The 15,900-nt window shown below is 50.3% G+C and overlaps 1 protein-coding gene across 1 annotated transcript in view; it reads right to left on the reverse strand.

The window, feature by feature from the left end:
- Positions 1-669: 669 nt before the first annotated feature.
- The window catches only part of PM20D1 (peptidase M20 domain containing 1), a 31,547-nt gene continuing 16,316 nt past the window's right edge, over positions 670-15,900 (reverse strand). Inside the window, exons 10-13 of the mRNA XM_043569283.1 lie at positions 14,140-14,211; positions 7,458-7,626; positions 5,173-5,272; positions 670-3,753 (exon numbers count right to left, since the gene is read on the reverse strand). Of these exons, the coding sequence (XP_043425218.1) occupies positions 3,630-3,753; positions 5,173-5,272; positions 7,458-7,626; positions 14,140-14,211 (465 nt within the window). The 3' untranslated portion in view covers positions 670-3,629. The remainder of the gene's footprint in view (positions 3,754-5,172; positions 5,273-7,457; positions 7,627-14,139; positions 14,212-15,900) is intronic.

Below are 15,900 nucleotides of genomic sequence, written 5' to 3' on the forward strand. Positions count from 1 at the left end.
AACTTTTGAGTACTTGTTTTCAGTTCTTTCGGGTATATAAATAGGAGTGGAATTGCTGGGTCCTATGGTAACTCTATGTTTGACTTTTTGAGGACACAACGAAATAATGAAAGCTGTGAAAACCCCCAGAAACCCAGTGTTTCGGTCACTCGGGTTTCAGCACTCGGTGCTGGCACAGGGCAACTTGTCACCCTACACACGTGGTCCTGAGACGAACACAGTTCAGTTCAGGCCCCAGAGCGACACTTCTCTACAGAGCTTGCCCTATGTCTTCAGAAAAAAAAAAACAAAAAACACAAAAAAAACACAACACCCTGAAGATGTATAGGTTTTGTCACTGTGAACTTTAGAGACAGACATGGCTTTGGCGTGCAGGGAGGAACTGAGTTGTCAAAGTGCTTAGCTAAGAGAAAGGAAAATCGACTTGTCAAATCCTTCCTCTCAGATAGCACGACTGCGATGGATCCCTGGACAACATGCTATTTCTCAGCAGGGCTGACTGTCCATTTTCTCGCTCCTCTTTGAGTTCTAGTTTCTGGTTCTGGGGGTCGTCACGAATTAGTGTAGTATTTACAGCATTGCACATGGTGGCTGAGGAATATTTTTGGGTATTAAACGCTTTCTATTATTCTTACATCTTTATATCTGTAGGTCTAGACGTCACACATATGAAGCATGATGCTTATCCTTTTTATTGGCAGCTGCATGGACACTGAACCCTGAAATTGCAGGTAGTTTCATTTTTATAAAATTATGTAGATTTAAATTTTCAAAAAAAAAAACCCCAAACAGACTAATGAAGTGTTCGGTTCTCCAGTAGGAACTTTGTCTTTTCCTACTATCTCCTCCAGAAGGAGAGAATATTGGATCCAGAATGGCCACATTTTTTAGCAACCTGGGGCAACATCAAGGGACTCCCATCCCATCCTCTTTGCTTGGGAAGATTTTGCCTTCTTTCCAACCTGAGGTATGAGTAAGAAGCTTGGGTGAAGTCTTGGATGGGGATGTAGGGTGTTCCTGTGATTATCGCCGAGGTTCCTTCCAGGAGGATTTCGGGAGTGGTAGATGGATGTGGGGAGGGGTGGGGGAAAGTTTCAGATTCATCGCTCCTTCCTGCCCAGAGTCTTAGAGCTCACGCCGTCCTGGTCTGGCCAGCATTTTCATGCTTTCCAGAAGCCTTTGGGGGCCATAGGGCTGGGAGGTTTGTGTTCTCAGAACCCGGATGTGGAGCAGTGCCCCCTCAACGGTCTTCCTTCCCACTCCAGACGCTGGAAAAGACTATCCTTTCTGACACTAGAAGAGAGTGGTGCGATCCAATGGGGACCAGGTCCCCTGCTCATTCTCCTTCCAATTATCCCATGGGTTATTAGAGACCTGGCTGTCCCTAAACTCAAAGAAGGGAGAGGAGCCCAACTCAGAAGCTGGGGTGGGGGTGGTAAGGAGTGTTGGCAGACAGAGGGAAGAGGTGTGAATAGAGTGAGGTCGGCCAGGGGAACAGAGAGCTTGAGCTACGAATCAAAGCCGATGGCAAAAGAGCCTTTGTCGTCGAGATCTCCCTGGATCGGAATGAATGAGCCACACACCACAGGTTCTTGGGACGGGCAATGTGGTGCGATTGAAAAGGCACTGGACTTGGGGATTTTAGACTGGCATTTGAATTCCACGGCTGCCCCTTAAGAACTGTGTGATCTTGGGCAGATGACTCCTCGGAGTCTCAGTTTCCCCTTCAGTACTACTAGCACAGGCTTTGGATTCAGAGAGACTCTGCTCCCAACACCCGCATGACCTTGGGCAAAGTGCTTAACCTCCGAGTCTCAGTTGCCTCATCTGTAAAACAGGGGCAATAGCCCCTTGGAGCTGTTGTCGGGATTGAGTCAGATAACGGATGGGAAGTAGATTCCATCATTAATTTAGGATCATGGAAAAATGGTGCATCTGGGGCCAGGTGACACGGGTTTGAACCTGCCCCTAGCTGGCTGTGTAACCAGTCTGAGAACCAATTCCTGCTCTGTAAGAAGGGGCAGTAATATTTTCCTCATGGGGCTCTGCCGAAATCAGGTGGACGAGAGCACTTTGTACAGCTCTGTACGAATGTGAAGGATTATTTCTGTTCTCCAGCTCACCCTCCAACAAAGGCTGAATAAGTACTGAATTGGCAACAAAAAGGGAGGGTGAGGGAAGGAATGTGAATCTTAGGGGGAGTAGCAAAAAAGCTCAAATAATCCTCACACTGTGTTTCTAACACTTTCCATTAAGCCTAAACTTCAAGGGAGAGCTCACAGCCCTGGGAGGGAGGTGAGGAACCGGGGGCTGGGGAGTGTGAGGAGGGAAAAAGAGCCCACGGCTGTCAAACCCCAGGAAGGCGGGAAAGGTCTTTGTCTGGTGAGGAAAAATGGAGTCTCTCAAGTCCCTGCTCCCTCTGCGTCTCGCTCTCTGACCCCAACTCCCTAGTGACCCACAAAACTCAGCTCCCGGCTTGGAGCCAAGAAATGCTGCCTTCCAATGCCCCCTACCTGGCAGCTACTAAGCAGATTCAAATACGCTCAGGGTCGGACTCCGCAGAGAGAAGACAGGAGCCCTGCTGTTCCCTAAGGGAGTGCAGCTTGCTCCTTCTCTGCCCGCCGCCTGGGGCAGAGACCCTCAAGTCAGGCTCCTTCTGGCTCCCCCCCCACCCCATGCCCTTCACCTTCCCGCTGACAGGTCAGAACCAGGACCAGATGCCAGGGCCGGAGCCCTGCTGGTCCTGGGCTCCACTGAGAGGCGGGATCACGAGTGCCCTTCTCTTGGGAGCTCAGCCCATAGGAAGTGCCAGGGAAATATTTCCACAGATTAGTGCCTCCCGGGGTGAGGCAGAAGCAGGTGGTGGGAACAGGGCAAGGGAGGGAGCAAAGCCCAGGGAGCCCTTGGGAGGAGCCCAAGGACAGAGGCTTTTTTCTCCAGGCTCCAGCCTCCAGAACCAGGAGGCTGGGGGTTCCTCCAAAGCCCCCTGCCTCAGTGCCACCCCTCGGCGACCGCTTCATGCCGCATAGCTCACGTTATTTGACTAGTTGTTGTAGTGATTACAGTGGTATCACAGTTTGACTAAGTTCTGCTCCAGATGTAGGATAAATTGGAGGGCGGGAGAAGGGATGCAGGGGCAGGCGAGGAGAGATGAAAAGCCAGCTAAAAAATCCAAGGGAGGTGCGGGGAGAGAAAGGAAGTTGCAGCAAAAAGAAATAGATAAGCAACGGAGAAGGCAGCCTGGCAAGCATGCCCTAAATTAAACATCTCTAGAAGGTAAAACCTGCTTGAGATTTTCCCAAATCTGCATTTGTTAAGTCTGGCCTTAATAAGGGGTGGTTAAATAACCAGCGCAAGACAAACAAGCCGGGTAACCTCTAAGACGGGGACAAGAAGGCAGTAAGCACTGGTCAGCCTAGGGATGCAGATGTTCAGAGGAAGGGAGAAGCCAGATTTCTGCTGGCCCTTCCCTACTCCTTGGCCTGTTCTTTGGTGAATCCGGAGTGATCAAGGCAGGAGGGTGATGTATCATAATGTGGTTTTGACCCAAAGTTTCATCGACATTAGCCTTGCCCTTGAGTTAGCCTCGGCTGAGGTCGGGCACCCCTAATCCAGCTGGCTCCTTGACCTCACAGTTCGTGCAGGTGAGGAACTGGCTCCTGGTCTGTGTCAGCATTCTGGATAAACTCAAAGAGGAATTTCACCTGGGTCTCGTAGGCGCGGACTGAGATTTTCTCATTGATGCCGTGGATGCTGTGGGAGAGATTTAGGGGAAGGTTGGAGAAAGCCAACCGCTTTAGCACAAGCCTTAGTGCAGAGTACCCCCACCTCACATGCCCTGAAGCCACTGGCCTTTGACCCTCCAGGGGTAGGAAGTGGGCACGTGGGAGAGGCTATTTGTAAGACGTGAGGTTTCATGTGACACGTAGGTCATCTTTCCTGGATCCATGACCGTGGCAAAGAATGGTGGGGGGGAAGAAAATACCAAAATCCTGGGGAGTTCAGAATCATTTCCTGCCTTGGAATCGATTTGATAATTTGTCCCCTGAGGGGAAATTATCTTTTTAATTCTCTTTCTCTCAGGCTAGAGTCCCCTGGCCCCCACATTGCTAGGGGCACAAAAGGAGACAGAGGGAGACTGCCCAGGGCACCTCTACTGCACCTAGGAAATTTCCATCTGATCCTGTGCCCACAACCAGCCTCCACACCACCCAACACACAACCACACCACACATGTAACCTCAAAGATAAAAGGAAATAAAGAGCAGCGGCCTGCGGCTCCAGTTAAAAAACAAACAAAAACCATGAAAGCTGTTCTTGAGCTCGTATTCAAAAACAGTATTTTCATTCTACTGGCAACTGACTTAGAGTGGGGAAATCAGGTCTGGATATGGTAAGGAACAGAAAGGTAGCTGGAAGTCAACCCCCCACGCCCAAGGACTAAGATTTTGCTGAAGAACCCACAAAGTAGTAATTCACGTACAATAGTTAAAATTGATGATCATGTCTTAGATCCCTATAGTGTTTTCTTCTTCTTTTTTTTTAATGTTTTATTTACTTACTTTGAGAGAAAGGGGGAGAGGGGAGGGGCAGAGAGAGGAAGAAAGAGAATCCCAAGCAGTCCCTGGATTGTCAGCGCACAGCCCGATGCGGGTCTCGATCTCACGACCCTGAGATCGTGACCTGGGCTGAAACCACGAGTCAGAGGCTTAACCGATGGAGCCACTCAGGCTCCCCTATAGAGTGTTTTCTTCTGAGAATTCAAAGCATGTGTCCACCTTTGGCCACAAGCGGGTCTGTTTCACTGAATGGTAACTGAGAAGTCTGGAGTCTCCCCTTCCGGGGAGAAAATGGCGTCCAGAGGGTAAGCATGCTCCCAAAGGGAAGAGGTGGAGGGATTAAGACCCAAGGGTCCTACTTCCACCAGAGACTTTCCAATCACCTGATTATCTCCATCCCAGAAAACCAGTGGCCAATTTCCACGCACTCTGGGGAGTGGCAAGGCTCTGGCCATGAGGAAGTTGGGCCAGTTGGGTTCTAGAAGTCTTCATTTTAGCCTGTGCAAACCCCAGCTTTCTCCTGTTCTGTGGGCTGGCAGGAGAAAGGGGTGGGGACAGGTCAGATGTACCTCCTCTTTGCCCCTTGCTCTCCAGACCTATTCCACTCACTCACCTCCGGAAGCTCTGAGGATTCAGGTAGAGGGGGTTGAACCGGTAGATGCCGGTGGTGAGGTTTGTATAGTGTCTGCTGTCTGTGCTGCCGATACAAACACCTGGACGGAGAAAATGAAGGACGGTGAGGCTTGATGTGGATAATCAAGCCAAGATACTGGTGGGAGGTGGACTGGCTGGAAAATTAGGGCCCCTGGGCCAATAAGAACATCACCTGGGCCCTCCTGGGAGCCTGTCGCTCTGAATTTTTAACCTTCGGGTTACCCGTTCTCAACACCTTCTAAAACACCGTTCGGCTAGAAGCACGGGGTCTCCTCCCAAGGGCGTTAGTGAGCCATCCCCGAATGATCCAGAGCCAAGTGTCCTCGCTCCACGAGGACCAGGGAAGCCAGTACCTTCATTTTATACCCTTCCCCGGGCTATTTCGGAAATCTAGATATCAGCTCTTTACTGCCTCAGCTCTCTTTACACCACCCTAGGTCAGAAATAAACACGACCCCGCCCCCCCCCCCCCCCCCCCCCCGCACGCCCCCGGGGAGTTTTACTGTTATAAAATGCAGTCCCCTTAAAGTAGAACATAATTTCCTGTTATTTTCTGTTTTCCAAGAGTCAAACCTGAGGTTAGGAAAGTCCCAGGATGTTTATTCTCCAGTGTCTTGCTCTCCTGAAGGTAGGAGCAGCTCACCCCCTCTCCAGTGAGGGCTGGGCCTTGTCCCCGGGGGGAGCATTCTCTGAGAAAAGACCCCCTGAAGCACCCAGTGAAGAGTGGTGGGATGATCTGAGATGTTAGTCTGTGTTTTGTTTCATTTTCCACTTCCGGTTTCAAATGGGTAACTAGGCCCTTCAAACTCCTTGCTTTAGGGATTTCTATCAGTTGATGCCTGCTTATCTTTTTTCCCCGTAAAAGCCTAACCCTGTTAGGATTATGGCGGTTGCCCCAGAGGGGAGAGGGTAGCGTAGGGAGCTTTGAGAGCCAAGAGAGAAGAATCGGGGACTGTGAGGGCCAGGGTCCCTGGATGGTGGAGACCCAGCCCTGCTCTGTGGCAGGAGTTCGAGTAGGGGGCAGACCTCGGAGGGGATGGTTGCCTGGTATGTTCAGGGAGATGGGGTCTTATGTCTAGGGTCAAAGATCCTACTCTCCGGAATTCAGAGGGAATCTCTAACCTGAAGTGACTTTCTAGCTAGGTAATGGATGTCTCAGAGCGAGCCCCAAGGACCTATGACCACCCGCCAAGGGACTCCCATGTCCGGTTGCTACGTAAGCCCTCGGGGCCTGATTCAAAATGAGGGTGGTGGTGGGGAGCCTGGAGGTCTCAGTAATACCTGAGGTTGGATTTCCTGAGGAGTGGGGCTTATAGCTAGATTTTGGTTGATTAAAAAACAAGGCTGCCCTTTTCACAGCTGATCTTGCGGATGCAGAGTTTCACCGGACGCTCTTTATGGGCCCATGCCTAGCACAGAGGCAGGTCCTAAGTGTGTGCTTAGAAAATGAGGGAATCCGTGATAAACCTAGATTTAAAAGACAAAACTGGACACAGGTCTTAGCGTTATGGGCCATCCTCACATCGTGGACCAGAGATCCTCAAACTGTGGTCAGCCATCATCTGGTCTCAGAATCTCCTGAGGGATGTTAAAAAGGCAGACTCCAGTGTCCTCTCCAGATTTGGCTAGGCCGAATCTTTGGGAGCCCTAACCCTTCACTGTAATAAGTGGCCTAGGTAACCCTCTTCCACTGTTAAATCGGAGAGCCACCATCTACCCAGTATAGGTATGGAAGGTATGCTGGAAGACCAGGGAAAGGGCATAGAGGCACTGCTATCTGGGCTGGGAGAGGTGAAGGGGGTTAATGCAAATGGTAGAGGTGGGGAGGCATTTCTGGGCTGCAGATTCTGAGCTCTGTTGCTGAGCTATTATCCTTGCATAGATCAGAACCAGCCTGGGGGAAACTTGGCCTCTTCTGTGGCTCCTCAAGGAGTAAGGTGGGGGTGGGAGTGGGGGTGGGGGTGGGGGTGGGGTCTGGGCTGATCCTCTCCTCCATGCCAGAGTGGCTGGCCTAGGTGAAGCCAGGACCCAGGCATGACTGATCTAATTTATTGTTTCTGCTCTTTTCCTGTTTGCTTTCTGACTTCCACTCCAAGAGGAAAATACAGTTCCAGTCCCATCACGAGGGGAAGCAGCCAGATGTTTCCAGGCTGAACAGCTGGGGTGGAGGTGGGGCAGTAGACATTAGATAGGAAACAGTTCCAGCCCCTGCCTCCCTGTAGTCACAGATGATGAAGTCATTACCTGGGGCAACAATGTTGACTTCCGGGAAGACAGACCGTATGGTCTGGCGGAGCAGCTGGTAGCCCAAGGCCTGATGGTCAGAGGGGCTGACAGGTAGGGGGTCAATGGCACTCAACACGTGGAACTGGACCCTGTTGTCAGCCACAATGTTCTTGACGAGTTCTAGGACCTTGAGGGAGCAAACAAATGGGAGTTTGAGTTCTTACTATCTGCTGTGCAAGTACCATATGAATCGAAATAGTCCTGCTTTGTCTCCAGCAAGGCAGGACTTTGGAGCTTACAGAGGAGCTCATTTTAGCACCGGGACCTCAATTTCAGCTGATTGGCAGTAGGAGATAGAAGAATTGGGTCTTCTTGGAAAGAAATCTACAGCACGGTAGATTTAGGTTAAATGTTCAGGAGGCTTGCCTTACAGCCATGAGGCAGGCAGAGAATTGGAAATCAGGAAATTGTGTGTCCTTCCTCTTGGGCCGTGAGTCATGGGCCGGGTGGAATGTAGAAGAGACAGCAGAAAGGGGAACTCAACCATCTTGAGGCAAGGGTGATAGATGTGATGACCTCACTTCAACCTGGGAGCCACAGACAGTTGAGGAAAAGGTCACACACTTTTCTTTCTCCTCTTTGGGCATCCCTGCTTCCTGTTTGTAACTAACTGCACTGGAGCCAGGAAGATGAGCTCAACACAGACAAAAAGTCAGGAGTTGGGGGACTGGTATTCAAGCTCTCTCTTTGCTTCCTTTCCTCAGGAAGGAACCTGAGGAAGCTCCTAGAGAATTCAGTCTGAAACAACTAGAGCTGAATCCAGCACAGGTCCTGGTCTCAGGCAGGACGTAGACCAGACCCTGAGGCTCAGGTCACATGGAGCCTTGTGGGAATGGACCAGGAGGCTGGTTTAGGGTGGTCCCCAAGCCCACCCCACCACACAGGGAAAGCCCCAGCACTAGCCTCAACTCATTTGATCAGCAATTGCTTTAGAACTGCTTCTGTCCTAGAAAGGGGGGTGTCCCATAGCTGAGGATCACCTGCACGGGGGACATTATCTCAAGGGTACTCCTTTTTAGGTCAGTGTCCCCTAGAAGTATGCTAGGAGCTGAGTCTGGAAAGGAAATGAAGGTTCCTATTTCTGGCTTAGAAACCACCATTGAGCCAACCCCAATTCCCTGCTGTTGGATTAGTCGGAAGGAGGATGGACAACTCATTTATCTGAGCTTATTTTCGCTCTACGCTTCTGTCTGAAATTCTCTAATATAAGAATTAATGCATAGTTTTGATGTATCCTCAACCAACTGGGAGGCTCCCAGTCATCCCCTGTAAGGTGGGTTAGGACTGTGCCTGCTGCCCCCTGTCCCAAATTACTTGAAGATTCCTGCCCCCAGAAATGGAAGAGGGCACACATGGGAGCCCCCCTCAGTGAGAGGCCACAAGAGACCAAGTTGCCTACTAAGTGCTAGGCCAGGTCCTGACATAAGAGGAAGGGCTATGTCTACCTCATTTCTGTGTTTCTGGTCAGGAGCATAAAAGCATGTGATGAATGCTGGATACCAGAAATTTAAAAGATATGAGCCAAAAAAAAAAAAAAAATAGTTGGAGTTGTCTCATGAAGTAACTTGTTCAGGGTTATACAGTGAGTATCACTGGGCTGGGTATCTGAATCTGGTCTCTGACTTCACAAGGGTGATGATTTACGGTCTCCAAAGCACATAGAGGTCGAGGTGATCGGAAGGAGGGCCAGAAACAGGATGGTGTTCTTTCTTTCTTTAAAGTTTGTTTATTTTTTAAAGTAATCTCTATACCCAATGTGGGGCTCTACCCTACGACCCTGAGATCAATGGTTGCACGGTCTTCTGACTGAGCCAGCCAGGCGGCCCAGGAGGATGGATTCCTTAGTGGTATGGATTTTAAGAATCCAGAATTTGAGGAGAGGATATGAAGCTGATGGAGAAGAAGCAGGGACAGTCTGAGCCTGGAGAGGGGCATGCACAAAAATTGAGCAGTGAGGCGCCTGGGTGGCGCAGTCGGTTAAGCGTCCGACTTCAGCCAGGTCACGATCTCGCGGTCCGTGAGTTCAAGCCCCGCGTCAGGCTCTGGGCTGATGGCCTGGAGCCTGTTTCCGATTCTGTGTCTCCCTCTCTCTCTGCCCCTCCCCCGTTCATGCTCTGTCTCTCTCTGTCCCAAAAATAAATAAACATTGAAAAAAAAAATTAAAAAAAAAAAAATTGAGCAGTGACACCAAACTTCGTGCCACGGACAGCCACTTATAGTCGTGTGACCTGGGGCTAACTGCTTAACCTCTGTGCCATCTGCACGCTCACCTGTTAACGTCGGGATAAGAGGAACACCTACCTGGTAAGGTGGTTGTGACCACCACTGGAATTAACCTACGTGATGTGCTTGGGCCCGTTCCTGGCACACAGTAAGCACTCAATATATGCTAGCTGCTATTTGTTTAGAATAGAGGGGCCAGCCTGGGCAGTAATCAGGAGCACAAGGATGGGACTAAGAGGAGGGACCCGCCGGTGGTAAGAGGGACCTCGAAGGTTACTTTAAGTCACATTGGTCTCTCATTTCTCTGAGCTCCTACAGCCCTTACCGCACATTCCCACGCCATCACGTGTTCCCTCTGTTTTATGTGTAGATATGTTTTCCCCTCAAGGGAATGATAAGTTTGTTGAAGGCAAGGACAAGGGATATCAACACCTTGGTAAGGTCTCTAGAGTTAGAGTTAGCAAGTCCAGCCTCCATCTTGCTGTAAGGCGAGGCCTCTCATAGACACTCACGAGATTACCATCCAGCCTGTGCTTGAATTCTTCCATGGCAGAAAGTGCACCATCACGAGTTACAATCCATTCTGCCTTTGAGCAACTTGGTTATGAATGTCTTCTTTTTTTTCATGTTTATTTATTTTTGAGAGACAGAGGGAGAGAGAGAGAGCTGGAGTGAGGGAGGGGCAGAGTGAGAGGTGGATGGGGGACCTGAAGAGGGTTCTGCACTGACAGCAGAGAGCCGGATGGGGAGCTTGGACTCACCAGCTGTGAGGTCATGACCTGAGCCAAAGTTGGTTGCCTAATGACTGAGTCACCCAGGCACCCCTCGTTTAGTGTGTGTGTATTTACTTTGAGAGAGGGAGCATGTGTGCATGTGAGCGCATAGTAGGGGAGGGGAAGAGAGAGAGAGAGAGAGAGAGAGAGAGAGAGAGAGGGAGAGAATCCCCAGCAGGCTATGGAGCCCCATGCAGAGCCTGACACAGGGCTCAATCCCAGGAACTGTGAGATCATGACTTGAACCGAAATCAAGAATTGGATGCTTCACCCACTGAGCCACCCAGGCGCCCCTGAATGTCTTCTGTGCCCCTGCTGCCTGGTTGCCATTCCCAGGTTTTTGCTCTATCTCAGGTCTCAGGGTAAATGTCGCCTTGGAGGACTGACTCTCTGTTCCACCCCCACTTCACAATCGCTTTGGGACCCATCATCACATGATTTTCTTTATGGTACTTAACCTCTTAAAGTATTTGATTACTGGCTTATTGCTGTCCCTTCCCCACTAGAGCGTAGTGCTACCAGAATGGGAATCTTGGCCGTCTTGCTCACCATTTCCCCAGGTGTTTAGACCATAGCAGCCACTCAATAAACACTTGGTGAAGAAATGAAGAAAGCGAAGAATCTTGTCTACCACACTCTAGATCAGTAGACATCCACCCTCTGAGAAACTCATTATCATCCAAGGTACCATATTCCCAAACTCTCCTTTAAGTGGGGGCTTCCTGAAACATCTCCCAGTAGCCTTATTTTTCTCCTTGAGGCCCATTCAGCACAAACCTTCTACAGGGTAGCCTGGCACATTTCTGAAGACTGTTCCTCATAGACAGGTGCCAGAGACCTATTTACAGCCACAACATGGGAGAACCCAGTTAGAGGTGGAGGAAGAGGGTTCTGGGAACTGTTTGTGCTCCTGCCAGATCCAGTCCTAGGCCCTGTACCCTTGGCCCTCGGACCAGCACGATATCTGAGGACAGAACCCGATGCATGGAACCAGGGCATGAGGGAGAGAAAGGACCAGAACAAAAGGGTGCTGTGTGCTTTCAGGATGATGGGAGACTTTCCATTCATTCCTCACTGGGGCAGGTGGGCAGGCTGGGTCCAGGGATTCCAGGGATTTCATGAGATAGATTGGGAAGGGCACTATGGCGCGGGAATAGAGAGGAGGGAAGAGTGCCAGAATTTGGGGAGACGCAAACCCCAGCTGGTGGAAAACAGCCCTTGGAAAGGGCATGGAGTTGGAACGAGGCTGGAAAAAAACTGGTTGAAAGAAGTTCAATAGGGGGAATTCAGTGATTTCCTGGCCCCGTGATCCTCCAGGGAGAGGACAAAGGTTGGCACTTGATGAAAAGCAGCAGAGCCCAGGGCTCACACCGGTCCCAGCTTCCCCCGAATGCTGGGTGACTCGGGGCAGGCCATCAGTCCATTGCCCCCACCCCCCTGCACTGAGGGGTGTGCCTCCTACCCTGTGTGAGGACAAACAAAACCCTCAGGGTGAAGAACTTAGGGAGAAAGGACCATGAAGTCTAAGGGGGGCTGCGCCTCGAGGATCCGCATCAGAGACTCAGGGAACACCACCTGCCCCTGCCCCTGCTGAATTCTGGAACATTCATTTGAGAGTTGTTGGGTTGCCTCTTTTTTTTTTTTATTTTTAAATTTTTTTTTTTTCAACGTTTATTTATTTTTGGGACAGAGAGAGACAGAGCATGAACGGGGGAGGGGCAGAGAGAGAGGGAGACACAGAATCGGAAACAGGCTCCAGGCTCTGAGCCATCAGCCCAGAGCCTGACGCGGGGCTCGAACTCACGGACCGCGAGATCACGACCTGGCTGAAGTCGGACGCTTAACCGACTGCGCCACCCAGGCGCCCCTGGGTTGCCTCTTAAGGTCATTTTTTGAAGGATTAGATTTACCTTTTGAACTCTTTTTTTTTTTAGCTTAACCTGCCTCTTAAATAAGCTAGCCTCTCCTGAAGATGACAAACATTCCGAATAATGTCTACTCACCCTTTATCTTTCAGCTCAAATGCCACTTCCCCGGGGAAGGCTTGCCCACCCCCATGCCAGGTCTGGTTCTCCGTTTGGTTCTCCACTAGCACCTGGGCCCTCTGTGTCAGGGCACAGCTCGCAATTACACACTGATTTTAATAGTTTTTAATTTGGTGTTTGTAGCAGGCCATTGCGAGGCTCTGTCCTCAATCCTCTTTACTTCTAATTTTGCACATCCTTCCTGTGGGATTTTATTGACTCCAGAGGTTTCATTTATGTTAATAACACTCCAGCCTGTATCTCTTGTTCATTCGCTCTCCAAACCCGAGGTATTTATAATTGCCTATTTATAATTTATAAGCTTCTCAAACTTCTCGACCATTGCGTTTCTCCGTGAACTTGCTCTGCTTCCTACACTCTTGATCTTGGTTAAAGGCATCGGCACCTGGCCAGCCACCCAGGTCACAAACCTTGGAGCCATCCTGCCTTTCTGTCTCCCCGTGCCTGGGACGCACGGCATTCTGCTGACCCCATCTCCCACGTCCCTGGCAGGTGCCCTTCTCCGCCCCATCACCCGGGCCCAGTCCACTGCCTGAGAGGCTGTAACAGCTTCCCAAACACCTCTTCCTATTCTGACACTTCCTCTGCATTGCCACCAGCACCAGCTTCCTAAAAGCACAGCTGGGGACATCACGGCCCTGGTGGAAGACCTCTAACGGTTCCCTCTGTCCGCCAATCAGAGCCCCAGATCCTCAGCAAGGTACGCAAGGCCCTGACCCCCACGCTACAACTCCGTTTTCACCACCTGCCACTTTTGCCCGGTCGGTCCTCCTCTTTAGCCTTATGTTATTTTAGCCTGACTCTGAACGCCTGGCTTCTACAAGGTGCTGTTTGTCCTTTCCACTGCAGCTCAAGTTTCTCCGTCAAAAAAGCCTCTCTTGACCCTCAGAGGTAGTGACAGTTCCCTTCCTTGCACTGGTCCTTCGGCTGTTCACCCCTAATTGTTTTAATTGTCATCCGGTGTGGCGGTTCTGGAACTAGCCTGCTAGATGTGCAATCCTGGGCAAGTCACTCACCTGCTGTTGTTTGTTTGTCTTGTTTTGTTTTTGAGAGAGAGAGAGGGTGCAAGTGAGTGAGGGGCAGAGAGAGAGAGAGAGAGAGAGAGAGAGAGAGAGAGAGGAAGAAAGAGAAGTGGGGCTCATGCTCACCCCAAGTGGGGCTGGAGCTCACCTGACGTGGAGTCAAACTCACAAACCGTGAGATCACGACCTGAGCCGAAGTCAGATGCTTCACTCACTAAGCCGCCTAGGTGCCCACTTACCTGTCTTTTTGATCTGTGCCTCAGTTTCCCTGTTAAAGAAGGATGATACAATTCCTACCTCATAGTGGGCGGTGGGCATTCAATGAGCATGTGTACCCTTAGGACAGTGCCACACGCAGTTGTCACCATTTATCAGTATTCATCTCCCGCCCCCAGGCTCCCTGTACCAGAGGTCTCCTATTCCTAGCCAGCTACCCAGAAGCCTTCGAAAATTGTCGATGTTATTGAACAAGTCAACAAAAGCAGGTGGGCCGGCCCTGGGATTGCAGCTAAACCCAAATCCAGAGGACCACACCTCCCTGACACCGAGCCAGTTGTTGGAAACGCAGGTTACGTACCTCCTGGACTGTCTGTGCAGGGTCAACCCGGAAGTTGATTATGGCCTGGGCCACCGGGGGGATGACATTCACCTGGAGAGGGAACCACAAACCCTGGGCTGAGCCACCCGTGCTCCCCTCCCAGGGAGGGCCAACCATCCTCAGTAGAGAAAAAGGAAGCTGACTTGATTGAAAGGTCCAGGGCTTACGGTTTGACCAGCCCCTTGTCTTTTCTGGGCCCTTGACAAGTGGTAATGTTCAGAGCTAGAGATGTGTTTCTGTGTTAGGTCAAATCTCCATGCTTCTTGGGCCTGGAGGGGGGGGGGGGTCTTGGGCCTGGAGAGCTGCTCAGAGCAAGACTGTTTTCTCTGTGACCACCCGGACATGTCTCTTTTGGCCCCGTGCAGCGCCACTGGCAGTCTTGTGCCTACGCTGTCTTTCCCAGGGCGCCCAGGACATTCCCGCAGCGGTTACAGCTTACTCAGGACAGGGCACCCAGAGACTCTGCAGGCCAGTCATGGTGTGTTTGCTCCCGAAGGGGACGATGAGGGTGGTTTCCCATGTCTAATTGCAAAATTTGACTCCGTTCTCTGCCTGACCAGGAAGAACACAGGCCTAATTGGAGAAGAGAGTTAGGCTCTGAGTGGATTTTTTTCCTCAGGGGCCATGAGAGAACAGATGCCTCGACTCTGAATCTTTCTTTGCACTGGTTTGGTGCAAAACAGCACCAGACTAGGGACAGAAGAACTGGGCTGTTATAAAGCACCTGTGTGATTTTGAATAATTATAACCTGTTGGTGCCTCTGTTTCCCAAATGGCGACTGGAACAATAGTACTAGGAGAGCTGTGAAAAGGATCAAATAGAGTAACAAATATGAAAGGATTCTGGACAGATAAAGTGGGATTCAAATGCAAGGACACAGTACTGTTATTCCGGTGAACACTTTAAGGCGGCTGAAGACAGCTCGCGTCTGGCCGACGCACTGGACACTTCAGTCAGTCATGCCAGGAATTCACTGGGGTGCCAGGCTCAGCCTGGGCCCCAGATTACCAGAGCTCCGCAAGGCCACACTGTGTGCAAGGTGAATGGCACTCCTTAACGTTGTGCTGGTGGTACTGGTAGTAACTGGAAGGGTGTCACTTCTCTCAAGTTCTCAGAAAGGCCTAGGCCCAGGCTAACCAGTGTGGCTGTGACTTCCTTCGTCCCTCCTTCCTTCTGTCTCTCTCTCCCTCCCTTTCCTTCTTTCACAGGCTTCATACCCAGCACAGAGCCCAATGTGGACCTTGAACTCACAACCCTGAGATCAAGACCTGAGCTGAGATCAAGAGTTGGACACTCGACTGACTGAGCCACCCAGGCACTCCATGGCTTCTTCCTTTAAACAGAGATGCCCCTTAGTGGCTAATCTAAATGGAAGTAGACCAGTTTGCCAAAAAGTACTTCCTGGAAAAAAACAATCACTCAGAACTTATTACTGTGAGAGTAAACTTTATAGAATTTATGTTTGCTAAGGTTACCCATTATTTAGTGTATTTTGGGAGATGACAATGTATACATATTATGTGTTGTATATATCACGAATGTTATCATAGATTTTATAAATGGCAGGTGAGTTTCTCTCTTTCAACACAGGGTAACACTAGGGGAAAAGACATTAGTCATTCATTAAATTTGTTAGGTGGATAAATCTTCCAAAGTATGATGAAGAACAATCAAAAGAGCCTTGATGGTATACATGTTAGAATATTTAGTCTACATGACCAACATGCTAGGTAAATATA

The sequence above is a fragment of the Prionailurus bengalensis genome, chromosome E4, assembly GCF_016509475.1.
Source record: "Prionailurus bengalensis isolate Pbe53 chromosome E4, Fcat_Pben_1.1_paternal_pri, whole genome shotgun sequence".
NCBI lineage: Eukaryota > Metazoa > Chordata > Mammalia > Carnivora > Felidae > Prionailurus > Prionailurus bengalensis.